The following is a 10923-nucleotide window of genomic DNA, read 5'->3' as shown; positions in this document are numbered from 1 at the left end:
CAAGAACATTAAATTCTAATTCAAAATCAAGTTATTAAATCACAAAAAGGAAAACTATATTGGCATTTTACTATATGTTTCATAAACTGAATATATTTTTGATTAATTCACATTTATTAAGAATAGGTGAACTAAATAAAATATATTGGTTGAGGCAGGTAAACTAATGGACCTATAAAACATTCAACTTGTACTAGCATTTGAACAATTTTAACCAATAACTATCAGGCTCATTGTTAAGCTAATTTTACTAATGGGCCCTATATTAATTATTCAAGACTTAGGTTGATAAATCTAGGCCCACTTAATCCATTAACTATACAAACATCTAGAGGTGTAAAAAAACCGGTTTGGGCCCGCTAACCCAGTTTATAACTCGACCCACTACACCAAAAAAACCAGTTGGGCTTAAACCAGTTAGGACCCGACCCAACCCGCAGGTTTGTATACCAGTTCGCAATCTCGTCCCCTCAAAACTGGTTTGGACATGACCCGATTTAGAAAACATGCCAAAAAAACTGTTTTTTTTTTGTCCCAAACTGGTTTCAACCCGATCCAAACCAGCTTGATCAGGCTGAATATTTTTCGCCTCCAAACCGGTTTTCCAACCCGATTTAGTTTATCCCACACCGGTTTTGACCAAGAGTTGACCAACCTGGACCGGTTTTTAACCCGAACCGGTTTGGATCCAAAACATCCTTGCATATCCATTTCCCAATTTTGATGCTCTCATATTATGCAGTATAATAACACCATTGTTTCAAATCTCACTAGTTTCAACATCAACAATACTTTAGAGGTTTCATATATCCTAAACTTTTGTATTTCATGTCACACATATGATGGTCAACTAGTCACTACTCACTAGTCAATCCTTGTTCTACTTCTAAACTCATTTTCATCTAAAGAAATGATAATGAAATGTCATTCTTTTTCGTTATCCGAACAACCGCGAACATTTATTTTAAATACAAACACGAACAAAACAACAAACAAACTATACACGTACACGCAAACGGATACACCTATCGTTATGGAGGTATCCACTCTACTTCAAGATATATTATCCCGGACTCTACATGCTGCAGTTGAAGCGAAACCTCCTGTTTTATCTTCCCTTCAACTATATTTACCGTGCTATCTTCTAGCAGCGCATTGTCGTGTGACTTGAGCCACTTTCCTATCTGCATATTCCCAAACATTGTAGGATCCTCGTACGCCATTGCTGAATTCATCATTGGTTGTATGTCGACTTCCGCCTCTCCCATTATGTCATCAGCAGAGAATGTATCATAGTCAAAAACTTGCTGCACCCAATAACAATATCTACATGTTTATTTTTTCTTTATCTTAAACGGGTCAAATCTAAATATTTTTCACAAAAGAGTGTTTGTTGATAAATTAAGCCCAACCCAACTTGGCCCGTACCCATTTTAAACCGAACATGCTTTCTCTTAGGAGTATGCAACAACCGAACCATAACCAAATACCTAACTTTAACCGAAATAAACCAAAAACTGACCAAACCAATTGGTTATGCTTAAGGATATTTCCATAACCGAGCCATCGGTTATGGTTTCGGTTTTGTCTCTTCGTTTAACCGAATTAACCGAAACCAAACTATTCATATTTCCTTGTATTTCTATGCACTTCAATGTTTTTTTCATGTATTTGCCTGCATAACCGAGCTTGAAATGTACAAATGTCAGCTTGGAACCTGCATCAGCGAGCTTGGAACACCATAACCAAACCATTTTCAGTTAAAAAAAATGGACAATTAACCAAGATTAATCGAAACCAAGCCAAAACCGATGCTTAACCAAACCGCCCATGAGTGAAGCTCGGTTGGTTTTTGTAGAGCCCAAAAACCGAACCGACTTTGCACGCCCCTACAGACTCTAATCAATAATGGCATACTGATTAAGTATCAACCAAAATTGAAATAAAGAAAATAAGAAGAGCATCGAATTACCACTTTAACGGCCCCATAATCCTCAGGGACGGAAAGCACTAACTCTTCATTCCAAATCGGATTCAAGTTGCTATTTTGAATGGCAGTTTGAGCCCTCTAATAGAAGTATAAGATAAGATAATTATATAAACAAACATATAAGTTATATAACATGTAAGGTAGCAAAGTGACTAACCTGCTCTCCTAGAGAAACAACCACATAAGGATCACTCGAAAGCATATCGCGAACAGCAAGATTTGCGCCTTGAAGAATCGTGATCTTTAAGTGTCCAATAGCCCCCTCTTGTAATTCCTTATCATTTTCAAAACAAAAGTTAGTTACTGGTTAAAACTTGAAAGTTAAACCACTTGAATGCTATGCACTTACAGGGTTTTGTACCGAACTTGAACTCGATGCACGAAAACTCATCCTTTTGGATGGCATTGCTTGGAGTGTACTATTTGATGCTATCTTCAAACTTGGTTTCAAGAACAACTGAAGCTCATACTTGGACCTATGATGTAAACCACAAGGTATAACATTTTATTAATATGTCATTTAAGAATATTGTATCAAACTTCACCTGATAAATTTGGTACGCTGCTCGATACTAGCATCCGGGCCAGGCTTAGCTCCATCGGGAACATGGGCCTCGTATATTGAATTTGCAGAACTATTTCCTCCAACTTCAACCATGGCTTCGATTTCTTCTTCGGCCCATTCATCAATTGTCACTGATAAAACCTAACAAGTATAAACAGTAATCATAACCGAGCCTAGCGTTATATCTGCATTATTATTATGCAAGTTTTAGGCAGCCTACCTTGGAGATATTTGGACCAAGAGTTCTGTGCACACCACAGCATTTCAAGCATATAAACACTCCAATGGTAGGTGATCTGAGATTCAAAAGAAAAACATATTTTATATTGTGACAAAGGAATGATTATATCAATGGTGTTCGTAGCACTTACGCCCATTTAGGATCACTCGCGCCACAATCAGCACAAGTACGGTTATCCTTCTGCAGCAGTAGATCTTTTAATATTTTCTTACCTGCATAATCATCAACATGGCACCTCAATTGTCATAATAATCCAAAAGTTAAATATAATCTTGATCAAGTGCCAAAATTGGAGGCACTTAAGTAATTTCACAATCAATAAACAATAAGAAAACCTTAAGAATAATTGGTTTACACATGCACTTCAATTCTCAACCAGACCTTGTATTTAGGCCTGTAAACGAATCGGACAAACACGAACGAGGGCATGTTCGTGTTCGTTCATTTAACTTTGACTGAACAAGAACGTATACTCTTCTTTCTTATTCATGTTCATTCATTAAGAAAATTGGCATGCATGTGTTTGTTTAAAACCTAAATGAACAGTTCACGAACGTAAACATGTAAACAAACGAAAAAGTCTAACACACACACACATATAATATTTAAACAAGCCCCTTTTTTGTTTATATTTATATAAATATAATTACTTTTGTATTTATTAAAATTTAAACACACGTTCATGAACATAAATGAACGAACAAAACGTGTGTTCATGTTTGTTCGTTTAATTAAATGAACAAAAAGCTATGTTCATGCTTGTTATTTTATTAAATAAACAAACTTCCTACCAAATAGTTCATGAACGTTCGGGTCGTTTACATGCCAGCTACTTGTATTTAAAGTTACAAAGGTGAATGATCATACCAGAACTCATTGATCTGCCTGCAGGCCACACACATCAACAACAGCCTTCACTTCTCAAAACAAACTTCACAATAAGAACACAAAAATAATAAAATTAAATAAGGTTCAAAGTTCATTAAACCAGAATGTGGATTGAAAACCTAATTCTAATCAATACAAAACCGAATTCTGATTACGGCTTCAACAATCAATCAAAATTGAAATTGAAATATTAAAAGAAATTACGATTTTGGAGCAATAATGGGATGACAGAAATTATGGAGAATATATTGGATTGTAATATTGGAGGTAATAGAAATTATGATATTGATGGATCTGAACGTATCAAATTGATTGACGAATCGGAAGATGATGGTTTTGTAATGTTACCTGTGTAATACGCGTGTTGCATGAGAAAGATAATAGCAACGATGAGAAGGATGTATGTATGCATGTATATAATTTAAAACTTATATTTTATGATAATAATTATGATGCACCTATTCTAATAAAGTAAAATAGATCTGGACACGTGTCAGTTTGTGGTTAAGCCTTATAATTTTTTTTCCTCCAAACTAATAATTATATCATAAATCAATAATTATTCACTTTTTCTTTTACATTTCATTTATATTATATACTAGATTTTATCTCCCGTATTACGGGGGTTGTTTTACATTATTCGTTTTTAATATTTATATATGCATATTTGGGTTTTAATTTTATTTAGACAAAATTGCAAATTTTGTCCTTTAAAAAAAGCCAAATTACGGTTCGTGTCCTTTTTTTAGTTTCCTTGCAGACGGTATCCTTTAAATATTTTTTTCCTACACGTTATGTCCTTTATGCTAACTGGGTTAGAAAAACTTAGTTAAATACCCACACGTGAAGCGCATGTGAGGGCATTTTGGTCTTTTCAAAACAAACTCATATATACTCATATTAATAATAATAACAATAAATATACATACACAAACACACGCATACACCACTCTCCCTACCAAATCTTCTTCACCATTCTCTTCTCTCAACAACAATGGAGGAGTTTACCAGGGAAGAAGTTGATGCCCTCTTGAATACCTCGACAACAACACTAGCAACCAAAAACCCATTTCTACATTTTACACTACTCTTTCAAATTAATAATAATCATTTTAAGAAAGAAGATCTAAATAATTAATATTAATAATAATATTTTGTGGGTTTTTAATGTTAAAGATCTGAAAAGGATGGTGGGAACAGCTAACGGCAGGAGCAGAACACCGATTACACCGCGCCAAGCATTCCGGGTCGTTAATGGCGGTCAAGATCCGAGTAATTGCCGGGTCGGATTGTGGAGCACCCATGGAGTTTACCAGGGAAGAAGTTGATGCCCTCTTGAATACCAAGATCCGACGAACGGTTACGAACCCACAAACCCAGATCCAATTCACGCCGGTAATCGGTTTCCCGTTGAAACCCAGATCGGCCGTTACGATTCCTACGAGTTTGAACCAAATCTCACCGGAGAATATAACACCGACGAGTTCGATAGTTTGGCCGAGGTGTACGACCAGGTTTTGGTTTGATTTGAATTTGGATTGAGGAATGGGGAGATGGTGGATTTTAGGAACTGGGTTTTTGTTTGATTTGAATTTGGGATGATGAAAATTTGTAGGAAAGTGGATTTTAGGGTTTGGGATGATGAAAATTTGCAGGTAAGTGGACCTGCAGGTTTTGGGGTTGGTGGTAGGTTTTGGGGTTTTGTAAGTTAAAATTTAGAACAGACGAAAAGATAAAAATGCCCTCACATGCGACTCACGTGAGGGTATTTAACTGAGTTTTTATAACCTAGTTAGCGTAAAGGACATAACGTATAGGAAAAAAATGTTTAAATGATACCGCCTGCAAGGAAACTAAAAAAAGGAAACTAACCGTAATTTGACTTTTTTAAAGGACAAAATTTGTAATTCTGCCTTTTATTTATTGTAAGAAAGTTAATAATTAATATACTTGAGGTTTGATGATGAAATGGTTTCACAAATAAATGATATGTTATAATCCGGTTTAAAAGCTATCTGGGTTTGGTGATACCCATTACCCGTGTATTTTCTTTATTATAAAATTGTTTCTTAATTATAAATAATATCTTTTTTAAAATAAAATAGGATATTAATTTTTAGTATATTCCTATTTTATATGATTTTCATATCAAATATTTGATGAGATTATTTTTTAATATAATGAGATGTTATAACCCGTTTAAGAGCTATCTGGGTTTGGTGAGACCTTTACCCGTGAATTCGGGTTAAATGCGTGAGAAGCCTTCATTTACAAATAAAGTAATCTGATGGCTTGAGAGAATGGTTGTTTTACATTTTTTGTTTTTTAATATTTATTTTTTGGATTTTAATTTTCTTTATTGTAAGAAAGTTAATAATATACTTAGGGTTTGATGATGAAAGGGTTTCATAAATAAATGATATGTTATAACCAGTTTAAAAGCTATTTGGATTTTGTGACCCATGACCTGCTTATGTTTTTTACTATAAAATTGTTTATTAATTATAAATAATATCTTTTTCTTTTTAAATTGGATATTAAATTTTAGTATATTCCTATTTTCTGGATTTTCATATCAAATAATTGGTAAGATTAATTTTTAATTTAATGAGATGTTATAACCCGTTTAAGAGTTATCTAGTTTTGGTAAGACCCATACACATTAATTTGGATTAAATCAATGAGAGACCTCCATTTAAAAATTAAGAAATCTGGTGGCTTTCATAAAATGGGGAAGCGACCACATCGCGACACGCATTATTAAATTATTTACTTTCCTTTAACTCTATTTTATTATATATAATATATATTTTTATAAAAATAAATATTCTTATAATTTATAAATACATGCTTTAAATCTATCTATTTATTTTTTAGTTAATTTTACTAAACTATATATATGTTAAAATGTAATAATGTATACCATTCACTTTCATATATAATAAAGTTTATCATAGTCAGTTTCTCGGCCTTTTTTATCAATGATTGTTCAGGTTTTTTGTGAGACTTAAATTTGATTGTTACGGGTCAAAAGTTTATAAATAGATTGTGTGGTACAAGTTAATTGCATTTAACTCAAAATTTGTTGCAGCTCAAAAATGGGTCATATGAGTATTTTTAAAAGTCGAGAATGCAAGTAGATTTATCATCAAATTTGTTACGGGTTTGAAATCTTGACTTGACAATGTCAAAAAAATGAAAGTTAAAATTTTTTAACATGATTTAGGTTTCGAATTTGTTTTTAATAACATTTTTCGAAATAATGAAAAGATTCGGGATATGGCTAATTGATTATTTTTCCCACAACTATTAAAATTTAAGAAAAGACGACGAACATTTGCGACATGCTACCTCCAGACCTATCAATACTTCTAACTTTTATCAAATTTGAAACATTTGCGTTAGCATTGACTTTCCTTTAATGATGATTAAAATGTAGTGTGTGAAACATGTTATACAAAATTATACTCAAGTGAAACAAAACATTCACAAAATTGAACAGGTTAACGTGTTATTTTTATTTGTTGTCATTATGGCAAAGTCGAAAAGCCCTGATGTAGTCTAAAATATACGTATTATTATATAAATATTCCCTATACTTTTAAGCGTTGTTGAGCCAAGTTCTTATTGAATATTATTAATAATTGGTTCATTTGTGGGTTTTAAGGGTTTTAAGAGACGAGCTAAAAATGATAGTTAATTGGTCAAAACTCACATCTTAAGCATATGCATATATTATAACTTGGATAAATATAAAAGAAATAAAGTGTATGAAATCTTATTAGAATTGATAACGTAAAATCAAATGAAACTTTTCTAATATGAGTGGTACATTGTTCTCTAATTTAAAGTGAACTGTAAATGTAAATTATTTTCGTTTACAATGAATGAAGCTAGAATTCAAATAGCATATTGAAGTTTATTATTTTTAAGTGAACTGTAAATGTAAATTATTTTCGTTTACAATGAATGAAGCTAGAATTCAAATAGCATATTGAAGTTTATTATTTTTAATTTGGATTGCATAGGAATTGTTTGAAGAATTAATGGGCTCGTTTAAATCATGGGATCAATATCTTAAAAGCCCACTAGGGGATTTTTGTCTTTGTCGGCAACAAAAGTATAAAGAACAACAGCACATATAAATAAAAGAACCCTACGAACAGATTGGAGGAGGGGTCACGCAAGAAAGAAAAAATAAAAGAGAGAAAGCTTCGGTTTGAGCACAGAGCGTCCGGGTTCAACACCTACTTATCCAAGCATCCTTATTATTGGTTTGAATATATTATTTTCGTCATGAATTTATTATTTGAACCTTATTTATTTGTTTTGTTCTTGCGTTTGGCTAAACCCCTAAGCCACCTAGGTTTATGATGAACTTTTGTTGACGTTGGATTTTAGTTTGGATTTTGTTTTGTTTATGGTTTATGATTAAGTAAGAGGTTTCTTGTAATTAATTCGATGCATATGTGTGCTTAGGATTGTTTGACAGGTTTTATTGTTCCAGAGTTTCCTTGGTGATTGTCTGTCAAATGATAGGATTCTGTTAGGTCATATACTGTGTATTTTTAACTAGTTTATGGTTGATTTGCAATAAAGCCATAGGAACAATATTGATAAATCAAATAGATCTAAGTGTGCTGCTAATCTAAATAGATGAGAGGTGATAGATTATATGATAAGTCTTGGTTGTTTAAGATTGCTAGATTTAGTTCTTCGTAAGGAGTCCGTCTAGGTTTGATTTTTCAGCCTTGTTTATCTAGTTTAGTGAATACTTTAAATTACCTTTGATTTTCGCGCTGTAAGGTAGGACTTCTTATAGAGGTACTTGTTATAAAATAATTAGCGACCGTAAGCGAGTCTAATTAAACTGGTGTTTTTAAGTACTTAATAGAAATCCATAGGTGTCTTTTTTAGAAGGGTCAGGGGTCCTGTTCGGGTTTTCTTTAAGTGAATATTTTAAAATCCCGGTTCCATAACATGCATTTTCCAACTAATTGATAATTGATACATTAGGGAATCTAGCCTAGGTGGTTGTTTATCATTACCTGAGTTAAATCTAGTTCTAAGTTAAGTCGTCTTTAGTTTTAATATTAGGTTAATCTTAGTTTTTAGTAAACCCCCAATAATATAAATAAATAGTCGTATCAGTTAGTTGAGTCTAATTAGCTAGTTTACGTAATTAAAAGAGTCTCGTGGGTTCGATGTCCGGACTTACTTAGCTGTACTAGAGTCGACCGGTTCACTTGCCGGTTAGTAGTTTTTAGTTAAGTTAAGAGTCTAGAATTATTATTTAGTGTCTAGATTAACGTTTATTTAGTTAATAAATTAATAACTACTTTTAGCACATCAAGCCCCCTCAAAATTATAAAAATCATTTTCATGGTGTAGCTTGGAACTATTATTGTATGAAAAAACTTTTTTGAAATTGGTTCATAATCAAAATTCTCTCAATTATATATATATATATATATATGATACTGAGAATCAAAATTCCAATAGATTGACCGTTCTCAGGTATGTTTTTGCACCTGCTATATTATTATTATTATTTATTAAGTTCATTTAAAAAAAATCATTTTCTGATATAAATAAAAATCAATTTTTGTACACAGAGTATAGATATAAGTATAGATGTAATCATTTTTTCATATAAAGTATGTATTTATTTGCTTTATTTATAACTTTATTATATGGATCACCTCAAGTGTTACATGGGATCTAAAACTATTACTATAATATATGTACAAATGATATAAGGGCCTAAAATAGATAGACAAAATGATCAATGTATGGTAAAGTTCTAGAGGTGCAAACGAGCTGAGTTGAGCCCAAGCTCGACTAGGCTCGAGCTCGTGTCGTTTAACTTACACAGAGCTCGAGCTAGTTAGACTCGTTTCGAGCTTTATTTTCAAAGCTCGAGCTCGCCTCGTTTAATATTTATTATTTATTTTTTATATGATTATAATTATTTTTATATATTTTTTTCTATTATAATTATATATATATATATTATTTAGTTATTTTATTTATTTTTTCATAATATTATATATCTTAATTAATTATTATTAAATATATTTTTAAAAAATTATATAAATGGCAGGCTCGTTTAGACTCGCGAGCCGGCTCGAGCTCAATAAGTGAAGCTCGAGCACGGGCTCGATTATTAAACGAGCTTACTTTTAGGCTCGAGCTTCGACTCAGGCTCGATTAATTAAGCTCGGCTTAATTGAGCCTTTTAACGAGCCGATCTCGAGTAGCTCACGAGCAGCTCGGCTCGTTTGCACTCCTATAAAGTTCTTTTACTACCACTGCAACTGCCACTGCCACTACTACTACCCTACTGCGTGCAAGCCATTGTCGGGTACCCCTTAGCACCCCTAGTGCATCGACTTGGTGAATCGGCTTGAAGAATCACGTAAGACTACTCCCATTCACAACCCAACCCAACCCAATTCCCTCTAAATTTCACTCACATTCACAGCCCAACCCAAACAACCTTTTTGTTAAATGTAACGATTCCGACGAAACCAGTTATGCCCTAACCGGTAGACAATAGTTACGTTATATTTAATGCCGGGTACATGAATTACCATAGTAATTATACGAGAATACAAGGTTCACTGTATTGATTGTACGTGAATATATAATTCATCGTATTGAATATGCGATTAATCGATCGATAATTATTGAAACCCGAACGAATCGAGGGTTCAATTATAGACGATATCTATAATATTTAGTGATTTTACGAAGCATTAATGCTTCGGGATAAGTAAAGTACGGCACAGAAAAAGAATTTCGATTTAATGGTACATCGGTACATTAAACGAAACCTTCAATACCAAATCGAGCAAGAGATGATCGATCAAGCCGAAAAAGATGAGCAATAATTAATAATATGATGTTTTAAGTTAATAAATGTCATGGTTTAAGTTTTTAAAGTTTTTAAATTGGTTTTATATAAATTTCATTTTTTAAGCCGAAAACGACCGTTTTAACCTCGTTTTAAGCCGAATTAAACATTTAACCGAAAAACGAAATGAACCAGATTATTCAAAACATTATCCAGATTGCCGAAATCCGAATGTGTGGCTAAGAATGGAGAGGTGGGTCCCACCCCACCCCCCCTATCAATCCCGATCGGACTCAAGGGTCTCCTTTACCCTTATTATTTTTTTTTTCTCATCAAACATCCAAGTTCTTCATCTCATCTCCACACCAAGATCCAAAAATCCA

General features: G+C 32.8%; 1 protein-coding gene across 1 annotated transcript; it reads right to left on the bottom strand.

Annotated features, from left to right (window-relative positions):
• Positions 1-961: 961 nt before the first annotated feature.
• LOC143581894 (ADP-ribosylation factor GTPase-activating protein AGD12-like) lies at positions 962-3673 on the bottom strand. The gene is made up of 8 exons (XM_077064577.1): positions 3664-3673; positions 2927-3008; positions 2776-2851; positions 2536-2696; positions 2340-2466; positions 2148-2264; positions 1973-2068; positions 962-1307 (listed from the first exon to the last, which is right to left on the bottom strand). The coding sequence occupies exons 1-8, from the start codon at positions 3671-3673 to the stop codon at positions 1032-1034; spliced, it is 945 nt and encodes a 314-aa protein (XP_076920692.1). The 3' UTR covers positions 962-1031.
• Between the last annotated feature and the right edge of the window lie 7250 nt (positions 3674-10923).

This window comes from Bidens hawaiensis, unplaced genomic scaffold (assembly GCF_021521415.1).
Source record: "Bidens hawaiensis isolate Kalapana, Puna unplaced genomic scaffold, B.hawaiensis_p1.1 tig00031220_1, whole genome shotgun sequence".
NCBI lineage: Eukaryota > Viridiplantae > Streptophyta > Magnoliopsida > Asterales > Asteraceae > Bidens > Bidens hawaiensis.
Note: the sequence above shows the minus strand (reverse complement) of the source record. Positions and strands in the feature narration are given on the sequence as shown.

Bases quoted from the DNA above. Each gene is read 5' to 3' on its own strand.
- LOC143581894 (XM_077064577.1), bottom strand. The intron at 2,852-2,926 runs GTAAGTGCTACG...TTTGAATCTCAG, and splicing joins GCGAGTGATCCTAAATGGGC to ATCACCTACCATTGGAGTGT. The intron at 2,467-2,535 runs GTGAAGTTTGAT...TTTACATCATAG, and splicing joins CAGCGTACCAAATTTATCAG to GTCCAAGTATGAGCTTCAGT.